This window comes from Schistocerca serialis, chromosome 1, assembly GCF_023864345.2.
Source record: "Schistocerca serialis cubense isolate TAMUIC-IGC-003099 chromosome 1, iqSchSeri2.2, whole genome shotgun sequence".
In the NCBI taxonomy this organism is placed as follows: Eukaryota; Metazoa; Arthropoda; class Insecta; order Orthoptera; family Acrididae; genus Schistocerca; species Schistocerca serialis.
Genome location: NC_064638.1, coordinates 985972409 through 985989438, shown reverse-complemented (window position 1 = coordinate 985989438; position 17030 = coordinate 985972409). Strand labels below are relative to the sequence as shown.

Below are 17030 nucleotides of genomic sequence, written 5' to 3'. Positions count from 1 at the left end.
CTCTCTCTCTCTCTCTCTGTCCATCTCCTCTTCCCTTTCTCTGTCCATTTCCTCCTCCTCATATCTATGTCCATCTCCTCCTGTTCCCTTTTCTGTCCATTTCTCCCTCTATCTGTCACTCTCGTCCTCCCCATATCATTGTTCATGCCCTCTCTTTCTGTCCTGCCTCTTCCTCCTCCTTCTCTCTCCATGTTATAAACCCCAACAAAATAGGAAATTGATAGTTTTTAGCCACACAGTATATATTTCAGGAAGTAATAGTAGGTGTTTCTGAAAACGATCCATGGGAATGGGAACAGTTTTTAGCCCACACACATTCTCAAATATGCCCTTGTCACATATATGTCACATGTATTTAATATATTTCACACACATTTCTATACTTGTTTCAACTGTGTCTAGCGAATTTCCCCCTGCACTTTCGTTCACAAGCAGCTCGACTTGTAAGTTCATCTTTCTGCAGATGGTTGCGGGACCTCTGCTGTCCACTATGAAATGTCGAATCAGGACATCTTCAACCGTCTAAACTTTCAGTTGTTATCTTATTTCAGTAACCAGTTTCAGCGCTACCTCAATCGATCTTCATCCACCTGACCGAAAACTAGTAAGAATCCCACATCTGGTCCGGTCAAAATAGGGGCCAGCTTCCAATGACTGGTACCTGCAGATTTTTGGCACAGTGATCTCTTCGATTATCTCTTGGTGAGAGTCTTTGGCTTCAATACGGCTTAATGTAGTGCTGAAACTGTTTACTCAAATAATATAACAACTGTAAATTTAGACGGCTGCACGTGGTTTGATTCGACATTTCAGTGCTTATGATATCATATATCGTGAACTATATGTCGTACAGTCATATAATTTTGTCGTTACATCGAGCAGCAAATGTCGATACTATATGCGAAGTGTGTGGCGAATAGAATTGGGAGTAAAGTGTATTAAATTTAAACGTCTTGCACGATACGGCATGTTTTCACGCATGTCACTGTTTATGACGTCGTATCTGGTGAACTATGTGCAGTACAATGGTAAAATTTTGCAGGTGTATGTGACTACTGTCTGCAGGATGTGCCACGAATACATTCAGTTGTACAGAATTAATTCATTGAAATGAAATCCCTGCTTTTCTGCAAGCACAATGAAATGGAGTAAATGATAAACTTTTTTTCTTTCATCATTTTGTGGGAGTTGTCAATGAGAGATTATGTGTAATATTTGCTGTAAGTCACTAAGTGCTCTCATTCTCAAATACTGTACGGATACGTTCTGGGTTTCGCACATAGAGGGCAACAGTTCTTTTTCACCCCCTTTGATAGGCAAGTGGATCTTTCCCCCTCACAGCGATTCTTCTTTCCAGAATGTAAGTGATACATGTGCCCAGTTTGGTTGAAATCTGTTTAGCAGTTCAGGAGAAGATATGAAACATATAAACACCAGAATAAAAACGTTCCTATCGGAGCGCAAAAAAATTCAATATGTTCCTGTTTATTCAAAAGGCCCTGACTGAAATTTGGGGTACCAGCTGCCTTATTCTACCTTCCTCAGCACCTTTAAAAATATCCCAAAAATTTTGGCACGCTTCAACTCACGTCAAACTTTTACAAGTTCCCGTGACTGTAACTCACTCACACTCACTAGTCCAACACTGTAAGTCGCTCATGCCGATCCACTCCTACTTGCTCTTTTCGACTCAATCATTTAGCCCAACTCATTATCTCTTTGTGTCTCTGTCAGTGCTTCTTGTGTCAAAGCGGCAGACCCGTTCGTGCTGTCTTACCACCCAGTCTCCTCTTGCTATCACTGCCTCCCTCTTGATCTCTCTCACTGCTACTACCTCCCACTGCTGGTGTCTCTTGTCACTGCCTCTAACTCTATCTTTCTCTGTCATTATCATGTAATCTGTCTCTCATTGTCACTGGCTCTCAAGCACTTCCACTTCCACTTTCTGTTTCTCGTTATTCCTCCTGCCCCCCTCCACCCGGCACTGCTCCTTCACTTTTTTCCTAGTACTGTTCTGTCACTATGTTATATTCCACTGCCACTGTGTCACACTCTTTTTCTCTCACTGCAAGCGTCACCTTCTCTCTTTCTATAAAACAACCACTATCTTCCAATATCTATTACCTTACCGTCTCTTTCCCACTGATAATGTCTTCGTCGGTATCAGCATATCCCACACCGAAATTTTTGGGAAAATTTTTAAAGGTGTTAAGGAAGGTAAAATGAGCAGCTTGTACCCCACTTTTCAGTCAGAGCCTTTTAAACAAACTGGAGCATATCTGCACTTTTACCCATGTGTCACTTCTTTCCCTGTTGCAGCAAGGCATGTAACTCATATGGAAATAAATGAGTTGATCAGTAAAATTGATATAGTTTGCTTTTTTCTACATCTCAGACCTGACTTTACAAGCAAATAATTTTGCTTTTGCTTCAGTACTACAACATAGGGTCCCAAATGATAACGGAGACACTTTACGACTTTTTCACCTTGTTGTTATTGTTGTTGTTGTTGTTGTTGTTGTGGTCTTCAGGCCGGCCGAAGTGGCCGTGCGGTTAAAGGCGCTGCAGTCTGGAACCGCAAGACCGCTACGGTCGCAGGTTCGAATCCTGCCTCGGGCATGGTTGTTTGTGATGTCCTTAGGTTAGTTAGGTTTAACTAGTTCTAAGTTCTAGGGGACTAATGACCTCAGCAGTTGAGTCCCATAGTGCTCAGAGCCATTTGAACCATTTTGTGGTCTTCAGTCCAGAGACTGGTCTGATGCAGCTCTCCGTTCTACTTAATCCTGTGCAAGCTTCTTCATCTCCCAGTACCTACTGCAACCTACTTCCTTCTGAATCGGGTTAGTGTATTCATCTCTTGGTCTCCCTCTACGATTTTTACTCTCCACGTTGCCCTCAAGTACTAAATTGGTGATCCCTTGATGCCTCAGAACATGTCCTACGAATTAATCCCTTCTTCTAGTCACCTTACAAACTACGTTTCGCCTCATACCGGATTTGACGTGCGTATTTTACGTGTACAAGTAAAGTAACTCTGAACCTGTGTTTTAGGGAATTGATTAAGATTTGAAGAAAATTTTCAAATATGTTCGAGATCAGGATCTCAGGAATACATCGCCAAAATTACAGCCATTTGCTGTATGGGGCCGTCTCAGAATACTCGGCTGGGTTCTGGTCCGCTTGTGACGGCGAAAATATAATGACAAAAACCCTTTGTAGGGTTTTCCGAGGAACCATCCATGAACTAATGGTGCCTCCATAAGTCCCATCAAACCCACCACAGACTATATACTGCAAAAAGAATCAAACTATTTTCACCATTTGCCTAAGCAGGTGGAAGTGTGTAATATTCATACTTTCACCATGTACTGTAGGGTAGTGACACTAAGACGATCCTTCTGTTGGGTATACGAATGGTCCTATACCTAAGAGCTAGCCTAAAAACTTGACCCTGCCTTTTATCACCCATAAAACCTTATGTAAATGCAGCAGACAAAAAGGAATACAAACGTCTCAAAAACGAGATCGACAGGAAGTGCAAAATGGCTAAGCAGGCATGGCTAGAGGACAAATGTAAGGATGTATAGGCTTATCTCACTAGGGGTAAGATAAATACTGTCTACAGGAAATTTAAAGAGACCTTTGGAGAAAAGAGAACCACTTGTATGAATATCAAGAGCTCAGATGGAAACCTAGTTCTAAGCAAAGAAAGGAAAGCAGAAAGGTTGAAGGAGTATATAGAGGGTCTATACAAGGGCGAGGTACTTAAGGGCAATATTATGGAAATGGAAGAGGATGTAGATGAAGATAAAATGGGAGATACGATACTGCGTGAAGAGTATGACAGAGCACTGAAAGACCTGTGTCGAAACAAGGCCCCGGGAGTAGACAACATTCCATTAGAACTACTGACAGCCTTGGGAGAGCCAGACCTAACAAAACTCTGCCATCTTTTGAGCAAAATGTTTAAGACAGGCGAAATATCCTCAGACTTCTAGAAGAATATAATAATTCCCATCCCAAGGAAAGCAGGTGTTGACAGAAGTATCAGTTTAATAAGTCACAGCTGAAAAATACTAATGGGAATTCTTCACAGACGAATGGAAAAACTGGTAGAAGCCGTCCTCGGGGAAGATCAGTTTGGATTCCGTAGAAATGTTGGAACACGTGAGGCACTACTGACCCTAAGACATCTTAGAAGATAGATTAATAAAAGGCAAACCTAGCATTTGTAGACTTAGAGAAAGTTTTTGACAATGTTGCCTGGAATACTCTCTTCAGATTCTGAATGTGGCAGGGGTAAAATACAGGGAGCGAAGGCTATTTACAATTTGTACAGAAACAAGGTGGCAGTTATAAGAGTCGAGGGACACGAAATGGAAGCAGTGGTTGGGAAGGGAATGAGACCGGGTTGTAGTCTCTCCACGATGTTATTCAATCCGTATATTGAGCAAGCAGTAAAGGAAACAAAAGAAAAATTCGGAGTTGGTATTAAAATCCATGGAGAAGAAATAAAAACTTTAAGGTTTGCCGATGACATTGTAATTCTGTCAGAGACAGCAAAGGACTTGGAAGAGCAGTTGAACGGAATGGACAGTGTCTTGAAACTAAGATCTAAGATGAACATCAACAAAAGCAAAACGAAGTTAATGGAATGTAGTCAGTTCGGGTGATGCTGAGGAAATTAGATTACAGAATGAGACATTTAAAGTGGTAAAGGAGTTTTTCTATTTACCGAGCAAAATAACTCATGAAGGTCGAAGTAGAGAGGATATAAAATGTAGACTGTCAATGGTAAGGAAAGCGTTTCTGAAGAAGTGAAATTTGTTAACATCGAATATAGATTTAAGTGTCAGGAAGTCATTTCTGAAAGTATTTGTATGGAGTGTAGCCATGTATGGAAGTGAAACATGGACGATAAATGGTTCGGACAAGAAGAGAATATAAGCTTTTGAAATGTGGTGGTACAGAAGAATGCTGAAGATGAGATAGGCAGATCACATAACTAATGAGGAGGTATTGAATAGAACTGGGAAGAAGAGGAGTTTGTGGCATAAATGACTAGAAGAAGGGATCGGTTGGTAGGACATATTCTGAGGCATCAAGGTGTCACCAATTTAGTATTGGAGGGCAGCGTGGAGGGTAAAAATCATAGAGGGAGACCAAGAGATGAATACACTGAGCAGATTCAGAAGGATGTAGGCTGCAGTACGTACTGGGAGATGAAGCAGCTTGTACAGGATAGACTAGCATGGAGACCTGCATCACACCATTCTCAGGACTGAAGACCACAGTAGCAGCAGAACCTGATGTACTAAGACTAAGACCTCATATTATGCGCGGCGCTTTGCAACATATCATTTACCGATACACACCTGTACGTACATATTTATATATATCTTTTTAATATGTGTGCATGAATGGATTCAGTAGCAGAATACTTGTTTCGTATTCCTCCAAGGATTACCCGTGGTCTAGGGGTAGCGTCTTGGTTGAGGGCACTCTCTTGTCCTAGGGGTCGGAAATTGCCCGTAAAGGCGGAAGAATCAGCAATGATCAACGACATGAGGATGCAGAAGGCATTGGAAACCACTGCATTAAAGACACGTAACGTGTATCCACAGGACATGTGGCCTGTATTTGAAGAAGTGTCGTGAAGATCTCTCCATTGGCAAAAGCTCCCGGAATAGTCCCCCATTCGGATCTCCGGGATGGGACTGCCAAGGGGGATGTTACCATGAGAAAAAGATTGAATAATCAACGAAAGGATAACGTTCTACGAGTCGGGGCGTGGTATGCCAGAAGCTTGAACGTGGTAGGGAAACTAGAAAATCTGAAAAGGGAAATGCAAAGGCTCAATCTAGATATAGTAGGGGTCAGTGAAGTGAAGTGGAAGGAAGACAAGGATTTCTGGTCACATGAGTATCGGGTAATATCAACAGCAGCAGAAAATGGTATAACAGGTGTAGGATTCGTTATGAATAGGAAGGTAGGGCAGAGGGTGTGTTACTGTCAACAGTTCAGTGACTGGGTTGTTCTAATCAGAATCGACAGCAGACCAACACCGACAACGATAGTTCAGGTATACATGCCGACGTCGCAAGCTCAAGATGAACAGATAGAGAAAGTGTATGAGGATATTGAAAAGGCAAGGCAGTATGTAAAAGGGGGTGAAAATCTAATAGTCATGGGCGACTGGAATGCAGTTGTAGGGGAAGGAGTAGCAGAAAGGGTTACAGGAGAATATGGGCTTGGGACAAGGAATGAAAGAGGAGAAAGACTAATTGAGTTCTGTGACAAGTTTCAGCTAGTAATAGCGAATACCCTGTTCAAGAATCACAAGAGGAGTGTTATACTTGGAAAAGGCAGGGAGACACGGGAAGATTTCAATTAGATTACATCATGGTCAGACAAAGGTTCCGAAATCAGATACTGGATTGTAAGGCGTACCCAGGAGCAGATATAGACTCAAATCACAATATAGTAGTGATGAAGAGTAGGCTGAAGTTCAAGAAATTAGTCAGGAAGAATCAATACGCAAAGAAGTGGGATACGGAAGTGCTAAGGAATGACGAGATACATTTGAAGTTCTCTAACGCTATAGATACAGCAATAAGGAATAGCGCAGTAGGCAGTACAGTTGAAGAGGAATGGACATCTCTAAAAAGGGCCATCACAGAAGTTGGGAAGGAAAACATAGGTGCAAAGAAGGTAGCTGCGAAGAAACCAAGGGTAACAGAAGAAATACTGCAGTTGACTGATGAAAGGAGGAAGTACAAACATGTTCCGGGAAAATCAGGAATACAGAAATACAAGTCGCTGAGGAATGAAATAAATAGGAAGTGCAGGGAAGCTAAGACGAAATGGCTGCAGGAAAAATGTGTAGACATCGAAAAAGATATGATTTTCGGAAGGACAGACTCAGCATACAGGAAAGTCAAAACAACCTTTGGTGACATTAAAAGCAAAGGTGGTAACATTAAGAGTGCAACGGGAATTCCACTGTTAATTGCAGAGGAGAGAGCAGATAGGTGGAAAGAAAACATTGAAAGCCTCTATGAGGGTGAAGATTTGTTCGTGGTCGTGCGGTAGCGTTCTCGCTTCCCACGCCCGGGTTCCCGGGTTCGATTCCCGGCGGGGTCAGGGATTTTCTCTGCCTCGTGTTGGCTGTGTGTTCTGTGCTGTCCTTAGCTTAGTTAGGTTTAAGTAGTTCTAAGTTCTAGGGGACTGATGACCTTAGATGTGAAGTCCCATAGTGCTCAGAGCCATTTTTGAAGATTTGTCTGAAGTGATAGAAGAAGAAACAGGAGTCGATTTAGAAGAGATAGGGGATCCAGTATTAGAATCGGAATTTAAAAGAGCTTTGGAGGACTTTTGGTCAAATAAGGCAGAAGGGATAGATAACATTCCATCAGAATTTCTAAAATCATTGGGGGAAGTGGCAACAAAACGACTATTCACGTTGGTGTGTAGAATGTATGAGTCAGGCGATATACCATCTGACTTTCGCAAAAGCATCATCCACACAATTCCGAAGACGGCAAGAGCTGACAAGTGCGAGAATTATCGCACAATCAGCTTAACAGCTCATGCATCGAAGCTGCTTACAAGAATAATATACAGAGGAATGGAAAAGAAAAATGAGAATGCGCTATGTGACGATCAGTTTGGCTTTAGGAAAAGTAAAGGGACGAGAGAGGCAATTCTGACGTTACGGCTAATAATGGAAGAAAGGCTAAAGGAAAATCAATATTTGTTGACCTGGAAAAAGCGTTCGACATTATAAAATGGTGCAAGCTGTTCGAGATTCTGAAAATGGTAGGGGTAAGCGATAGGGAGAGACGGGTCATATACAATATGTACAACCACCAAGAGGGAAAAATAAGAGTGGACGATCAAGAACGAAGTGCTCGTATTAAGAAGGGTGTAAGACAAGGCTGTAGCCTTTCGCCCCTACTTTTCAATCTGTACATCGAGGAAGCAATGATGGAAATAAAAGATAGGTTCAGGAGTGGAATTAAAATACAAGGTGAAAGGATATCAATGATACGATTCGCTGATGACATTGCTATCCTGAGTGAAAGTGAAGCAGAATTAAATGATCTGCTGAACGGAATGAACAGTCTAATGAGTACACAGTTTGGTTTGAGAGTAAATCGGAGTAAGACGCAGGTAATGAGAAGTAGTAGAAATGAGAACAGCGAGAAACTTAACATCAGGATTGATGGTCACGAAGTCAATGAAGTTAAGGAATTCTGCTACCTAGGTAGTAAAATAACCAATGACGGACGGAGCAAGGAGGACATCAAAAGCAGACTCGCTATGGCAAAAAAGGCATTTCTGGCCAAGATAAGTCTACTAATATTAAATACCGGCCTTAATTTGAGGAAGAAATTTCTGAGGATATACGTCTGGAGTACGGAATTGTATGGTAGTGAAACATGGACTGTGGGAAAACCGGAACAGAAGAGAATCGAAGCATTTGAGATGTGGTGCTATAGACGAATGTTGAAAATTAGGTGGACTGATAAGGTAAAGAATGAGGAGGTTCTACACAGAATCAGAGAGGATAGGAATATGTGGAAAACACTGATAAGGAGAAAGGACAGGATGATAATGGCTTCCATGGTACTAGAGGGAGCTGTAGAGGGCAAAAACTGTAGAGGAAGACAGAGATTGGAATACGTCAAGGAAATAATTGAGGACGGAGGTTGCAAGTGCCAATCTGAGATGAAGAAGTTAGCACAGGAAAGGAATTCGTGGCGGGCCGCATGAAGCCAGTCAGTAGACTGATGACCCAAAAAAAAAAAAAAAGAAAATTGCTCCATGGCAAACAGTAGATGAAAATAGTACGGGTACATAGTAGTACATAATAGAGAACCATGTGAAAGAAGCTCTCTGCCAGAACTCGACATTTTGGTTTTGGCCAGAATTAGTGCGGTATTGGAAATTTTACGCCCTCGGCAACTAATGACTTACAGTTAATTCAAATTTATTGTTTGGTGTGGGGCTATTACAGCATAGGGAATGGCAAAGTTTTATTAAGGGGCCTTAGCTGCATATCTACAATACGCATCTGAGTACCTGATTGACGATACCTCACTCCCAAACAGTTCGGTATAGCATATAAAGTCAAAAATATAACAACGAAAATAAATTGTGTGTGAAACAGTTCGCGTGGAAACCCACTGTACAGAGGTCGGTTTCTCCCAGATATTGGTTGTTCAGATCTGACTGATTCAAGCTTGCACCTCCACTCAAGCTGGGTCCTTCCTTTGTTTCCGTGTTTCACATCGTATTCAATGTATAATATTAACGATTACGTTGAATGACTTCATCCAGAATGAAAATAACACAAATGTACGTATTACGTAACTCGTACCAATTTTAATAGCCATTGACTCTATTACGAGGAAGAGTGTCGCAGCTTCACCAAAACATTAATAGTAATTCAATTTTATACCATTATTTTTTACGTAATCTTATACCTGACAGCGGCGCGTAAAAGGAAAATGCAATAGCGCCATATAAACAGTTACAGCTGTAAGCTGGAAATTCTGTCATGTAAATAGTAGAGGATACGTAGTGTATGATGTGTTATTGACTTTACATGCCATGTGAATCCACTTGAAAATGAAAGTAAACGATGAAACCCGTACTGAAACAAATGAATACATTTAATGCAGAAGGGATGGTTTTAGAGAGTTTGCTACTAAACCCTTGGCATAGGGGTAGCGTCTTTGTCTACTAACCAAGACGTCCTGGGCCCCCGGTTCGAAAATCGTCGCTCATCAAATTTTGAATAAAAATCATTAGCAATGGCGGCCGAAGACATCCGGCATAAGAATTCACCGTCGTTCTTCCAACGGCCTTATCAAAGAGAACGAGGAGCAGCTAAAAGTTCAGAGCACTCTCTTGCCCTTGGGATGGGAACCGGGCCCTATAGGGCGGAAGAGTCAGCAATGATCGACGGTATGAAAACGCAAAAGGCGGCGGAAAACACTGCGTTAAAGATACATAACGTTATGCATCCACTGGACATGTGGCCTGTAACTGACAAAAAGGCATGATGATCTTTCCATTGGCAGAAGATTCCGTACTACGCCCCATTCGGATCTCCGGGACGGGACAGCCTATGAGGATGTAACCATGAGAAAAATACTGGATAACTAACGAAAGGGTAAGGTTCTGCGAAATGGGGAGTGGAACATGAACGTTTGAAAGTGATAGGAAAGCTAGAATATCTGAAGGATCTATCTGGATACAGTGGCGGTCAGTGAAGCGAGGGAAGAAGACAAGAATATCTGATGAGACCAGTTCAGGGTAATAGCAACGGCAACAGAATCTGGTATGACGGGAATAAAGCTAGTTCATGATTAGTAACTAGGGCAAAATGTGAGTTACCGTGAACAGTTGAATGATACGGTTGCTCTTATCAGAATCTACTGCAAATCAACACCGGCAAGAATAGTTCAGGCATATATGCGGACATCGCAAGCGGAAGATGAAGGTATGGAGAAAATGTGTTAGGATACTGAACAGGTAATTCAGTACATAAAGGGAAATGAAAATCTAATAATCATGCGTTTTCGGAATGCGGCTGTAGGGGAAGGAATAGAATAAAGGCTAGGTAGTAGAAGTGAGAGAACATACAGAGTAGTTGAGTTTTGCAATGAATTTCACCTAGTAATAGTGAATATTCTGTTCAAGAATCACAAGAGGATAAAGTATACGTGAAAAATCCCGGATGAAACGGGAAGATCCTCTTCACATTGCATCATGATCAGGTAGAGATTCCGATGCCGCATATACGATTGTATGTATACCCAGTAGTAGATATAGACTCAGATCTCAATTTAGTGGTGATGAAAAGGTGGCTGAACTAAAGGAATCATCTCAGGGAGATGCAATGCGCAAAGAAGTGGGATACGGAAGTACTAATGAGTGTAGAGATACGTTTAAACTTTCTTAGGCTATAGATACTGCAATAATAAATAGCTCAGTAGACAGTTGGTTGAAGAGGGCTAGAGATCTCTAAGCAGAGGAATCAAGAAGTTGGAAACGAAAACTTAAGTGAAAGTAAGGCAACTGTCAAGAAACCATGGATGACCAAAGAAATACTTCAGTTGATCGACGATAGTAGAAAGTACTAAAATATTCAGCGAAATTCAGAAATACAAGTTCCTTAGCAACGTAATAAATAGTAATTGCAGGGGATTGATGACCTCAGATGTTAAGTCCCATAGTGCTCAGAGCCATTTAAGGCGAAATGTGTTCTAAGTTCTAGGGGACTGATGGCCCCTGATGTTAGGTCCCATAGTGCTCAGAGCCATTTAAGGCGAAATGTTTGCATTAAAAATTTGAAGAACTCTAAAAAGAAATTACTGTCGGAAGGACGACTAAGCATACAGAAAAGTCAAAAAAACCTTCTGTGAAATTAAAAGCAAGGATGTTAACATTAAGAGTGAAATGGGAATTCCCCTGTTAAATACAGACTGGAGGTCGGATAGGCGGAAAGACTACATTAAAGCCCTCTATGAGGGGAGGACTTGTCTTAGGGCGTGATGGAAGAAGAAACAGGAGTCTACAGCGAAGAGACAGGAGATTCAGCATTAGAATCAGAATATCAGAGAGCTTTGAACAACTTAAATTTAAACGAGACAGAAGCGGAGGACAACATTCCTTAGGAATTTCTAAGATAATTCGAGTAATAGGCAACAAAACGACTATCCATGTTGGTGTGTAGACTTTTTTTTTGTTTTTTTTTTTGTTTGTGGTTTTAGGGCGCAAAACTTCTATGGTCATTAGCGCCCAGGGTGTGTAGACTGTATGCGAGTGGCGATGTACCATCTGACTTTCGGAAAAATACCATCCACACTATTCCAAAGACAATAAGAGCTGACAAGTACGAGAATTATCCCACAATCAGCTTAACAGCTCATTCATTAAGTGTGCTGACAAGAATAATATACAGAGGGCTGGAGAAGAAAATTTAGGATCTGTTAGATGACGATTAGTTTGGCTTTAGGAGAGGTAAAATCACCTGAGAGGCTGTTCTGACATTGCGGTTGATAATGGAAGCAAGGCCGAAGTGAACGCAAGAAGTGTTCATAGGATTTTTAGTACTGTAAAAAGCATTCCATATCCGTAAAATGGCTTTCGACACTCTGAGAAAAATAGGGGTAAGCTATATGGAAATGCAGGTGACACGTGTAGTACGTACGAGAACCAAGAGGGATAAAAAAGAGTGGGAAACGAAGTACAAAGTGCTCGGATTAAGAAGGGTGCAAGACAGGCATGTTGTCTTTCGCCTCTACTATTAGAAGGCGCAATGATGGAAATAAAATATATTCTTAAGAGTAGGATTAAAATTCAACGTGAAAGGGTATTAATGATAAGGTCCGCTCATGACATTGCTATCTTAGTGAATGTGAAGGATTACAGGGTCTGTTGAACAGAATGGAAAGCCTGGTGAGTATAGCATCTGGACTGACAGTAAATCGAAGAAAGACGTTAGGAACGAGAAGCAGCAGAAATAAGGACAGCGAGAAACTTAAAATAAGAGTGAGGGATCACGAAGTAGACGAAGTTAAGGAATTCTGGTATCTAACAATAAAAAAAACACCATGATGGACCAAACAAGGAGAATATAAAAAGCAGACTAGCGCTGGAAGAAAGGGATCCCTGGTCAGGAGAAATCTGCTAGTATTAAGCATAGAGCTTAATTTGACAAATACATTTTTGATTCTGTACATTCGGACCACAGCACTGTATAATTACGAAGAATGGGCTGTAGAAAAACTGGAACACAAGAGAGTAGAAGCATTTCAGATATGGTGCAATAGACGAATGTTGAAAATTGGGTGGTCTGATAAGGAAATGGAATGAGGAGGTTCCCTGCAGAATTGGCACGTGAAAGACATTTGGAAAACACTGGCAAGGAAAAGGGACAAGATGATAGGACATCTGTTAAGACATCAGGGAATAACTTCCGAGGTACTAGAGGGAACTGTAGAGAGTAAGAAGTGAAGAGAGGGATTTGAATTTATTCATCACATGTTTGAGGACGTAGATTTTAAATTGCACTTTCAGGTGAGGAACGACCACTTACCAATTATTTTACCAAATGATGTAGGAAGGAACTTCACATGCAATAACTGTAGCGCAGAAACTTCAATTATGACACCACACACACACGTTTCTGTAAAAAACGAAAGAGTGAACACTCAGATTACGAAGAATTATCTTACAGAAGTCATCAGCCAATTCGTCTACGTGATGTTAATGACATTAATGATGACACTGAACAGTCAAAAGCATAAAATTTCAGTGTAAGACTGGCGAAATGATTATGGTATTTACGGAAGCTGCCGTTTTGTATGCTGCAGAAATGATAGGCCATAGAACGACGAGGTCACTGGACCATGACCTCGGAATTGATAAAGATAAGAAAAGAAATTTCCATATACTCTTCAAAAATCCATCATGGCATCCGGTGCCATTTATTTTCCTGTGCAAGACTTGTCGTCTGCTATGTTTTATCAATCAAACATTCTTCAGGCCAATCACGTAATTATGATGATACGTTGCGCGACTGTAATTTACTGTCAGTCAATGGGTGAATCTGCCTCATGCAGTCCGCCTTATAGATTGTGGTGTAATCGGTATGGTTGCAGCCTCTAGATACCTAGGCCGCGTGTTCGAGTGCCGACCGGGTCAGAGATTTCCTTTGCTTGGGGATGGGTGGGTGGGTGATGGTGGGGGAGAGGAGACCAAACAGCGAGGATAAGGGAAGGACGTGAAAAGAAGTCGGCCGTGCCCTTTCAAAGGAACCATCCCGACATTTGCCTGGAGTGATTTAGGGAAATCACGGGAAACATAAATCAGGATGGCCGGACGCGGGATTGAACCGTCGTCCTACCGAAAGCGAGTCTACTGTGCTAACCACTGCGCCATCTCGCTCGGTTTTGTTTGCGGACTTTGGGCTTGACAGATGCTAATGTCACCGAAATGGCGTCAAACAGTATGGCTGGCACCAGGCGGCCAAACGACCCCACACAGGATCTACCGACCTATTATTTCATTTTTATATTTCAGAGGATATTAGGTCCACTCACTATCATTAAGGTATAGTCTGGTGATAACTACCTAATTCCTTCACATTTCTCACCAAATACCGACCAGAATTTGAGCAAAGAGCGTCCAATAAGTGACGCAACATACTTCCTTTCTCAGCAAATTTCGGTTGAAGAAATGCGGGTTGTGTTTTGAGGCACCATGGAATATTTGTGTCAGCCCCTATAGTTTCATGAAGTTCTTACAAGTGAAGGTGCAATCGTAGCCCTCAAAATGGTGTCTGTATCGAAGGTGCGTTCGAGGCAGAAAGCTGTTACTGAGTTTGTTCTGACGGATAACCAAAGTATCGCAGATATTCACAGGCGCTTGCTGAATGTCATCGGAAACCTGGCAGTGAACAAAAGCACAGCGAGTTGTTGGGCGAAGCGTCTGTCATCGCCGCAACAAGGGCGCGCCAACCTGCCCGCCCGAAGAATTGCGGGTTGTGTTTTGAGGCACCATGGAATATTTGTGTCAGCCCCTATAGTTTCATGAAGTTCTTACAAGTGAAGGTGCAATCGTAGCCCTCAAAATGGTGTCTGTATCGAAGGTGCGTTCGAGGCAGAAAGCTGTTACTGAGTTTGTTCTGACGGATAACCAAAGTATCGCAGATATTCACAGGCGCTTGCTGAATGTCATCGGAAACCTGGCAGTGAACAAAAGCACAGCGAGTTGTTGGGCGAAGCGTCTGTCATCGCCGCAACAAGGGCGCGCCAACCTGCCCGATCTCCCGCGTGCCGGCCGGCCACCCACAGCTGTGATTCCTGCAATGTTGGGAAGTGCAGGGCGACTGCTACGGTCGCAGGTTCGAATCCTTAAGTAATTCTAAGTTCAAGGGGACTGATGACCTCAGGTGTTAAGTCCCATAGTGCTCAGAGCCATTTGAACCATTTGGGAAGTGCAGACACCCTCATTCGAGGTGATCAAGGAATCGCAATCAAATACCTCGCTGCACAACTGTACGTCTCTGTTGGTGGTCCTGACACACTAGCCAACCAGTGCAACCGTCAGCTTTGAAATGTAATCTGCTACTCCCAGGAAATTGCAGAAACGACTTCAGAGCGGGCGTCACCACGAAAATGGAAACGAACTTGCCCTTCTCCGCGACAACGTTTGCCTCACACAAATCTGTGCAATTGAGAAGAGCTCACAAAACTTCATTGGACTCTTGTATCTCATCCACACCATATCCCATATCTCGAACCTTCCGACTTCCATCTGTTTGACCAACGAACAGTGCACTCCTCTGGATGCAGTACGTGGATGATGAGGAGGTTAATGTCGCAGCAAGGCTTTAGCTATGATTTGGAGGTACGTAGTTGTACCATGTGGGCATAAAGGTCCTCCCAATAAGATGGCGTAAGCCCGTCACATTTAAAGGAGATTATGTTGAAAATGAAAAGGCTTTGTTGTCAAAAGACTGCCGAATAATGCGGTGTATTGGAATACTACATAAATCCAAACTACTTCCAGAAAAAAATGTGTTGCATTATTTATTGAAAGCCCCTCAAGTCTCTGAGCAGAGTGCTGCCGTCCTACCAAACGTTATCGACTTCACCTTCAGGTGCTTTTATCGGAGTGCTGAGATCTGTTACCTTGTCGTACAACTTCAAAACGCCTAACTTCAACAGGATAAAAAACTTCCTGGCAGATGAAAACTGTGTGCCGGATCGAGACTCGAACTCGTGACCTTTGCCTTTCGCGAGCAAGTGTTCTACCAACTTTTTTTTTTATCTCATTTTGTTCGCTTTCGTTCGTTGTATCTGTCGGGGCGGGCGTCGTAAAACATCCGTTTAAGTTCGTTGTTGACCGATTAACTCAGTTTCTTTTATTACAGAGGGCAGCTAACCCTCTGAACGAACACGCTGAGCTACCGTGCCGGCGGCTAACTGAGCTACCCAAGCACGACTCACGCCCCGTCCTCACAGCTTTACTCCTGCCAGTACCTCGTTTCTACCTTCCAAACTTAACAGAAGCTCTCTTGCGAACCTTGCAAAACTAGCACTCATGAAAGAAAGGATATTGCGGAGACATGGCTTAGCCACAGCCTGGGGGATGTTTCCAGAACGAGATTTTCACTCTTTAGCGGAGTGTGCGCTGATATGAAACTTCCTGGCAGATTAAAACTGTGTGCTTGGGTAGCTCAGTTGGTAGAGCACTTGCCCGCGAAAGGCAAAGGTCCCGAGTTCGAGTCTCGGTCCGGCACACAGTTTTAATCTGCCAGGAAGTTTCACATCAGCGCACACTCCGCTGCAGAGTGAAAATCTCATTCTTCAACAGGATAGTTTGTATGGTAGTCTACAAGGCAGTCACAGATGGAGCTTCAGGTTCAGTGACTTACTTGGCCAAAAATTTGTCTTATTTATGCAGGTGTGTCATTTAAGTTTGTAAAAGACTTGCTACATGAAAATAAACATTCGAATACCTTCTTAAATTTTTGAGAGATGATGGGTATGGGTCTGACAGTTGTGAAGGAAGCCGTAATTGATGCACTCTCAGAGAGAATGTGCGCTTCATACTTCATCTTTCCCCTACTTCGCATGCTGGCTTACTTGGCACCCTTGCAGGCGCACGCTTACCTTGCCCCGCTTCCAACGACGGCAGCAGGTCCTGCGCCTTCCTGCCGTCGGAGAGCGTCCCCAGGCCGGCCGACAGGTGTCCCGCCGCCTCCCTGCCGTCGTACAGGCGGTCCGTGAAGCCGCGCGCGCCCTGCGCCACGCTGTAGCTCAGCAGGCCCTCTGCAACACAGCGGGCTCCGCTCTCGAACGATCCAGCTTATACAACAACCACCACACGATAAATCTCAACCCATTACACACAATCGGCAATTCAGCATGTTACCGACTGAGACTACGAGTTTACTGTTACCAGTCACAATTTACACTGAGGTGACAAAGGTCGTGGGGTATCTCGTA

General features: G+C 42.8%; 1 protein-coding gene across 1 annotated transcript in view; it reads right to left on the bottom strand.

The window, feature by feature from the left end:
- The window catches only part of LOC126412947 (discoidin domain-containing receptor 2-like), an 813081-nt gene that overhangs the window by 104876 nt on the left and 691175 nt on the right, over positions 1 to 17030 (bottom strand). The window contains exon 7 of the mRNA XM_050082842.1: positions 16695 to 16853. Within this exon, the coding sequence (XP_049938799.1) occupies positions 16695 to 16853 (159 nt within the window). The remainder of the gene's footprint in view (positions 1 to 16694; positions 16854 to 17030) is intronic.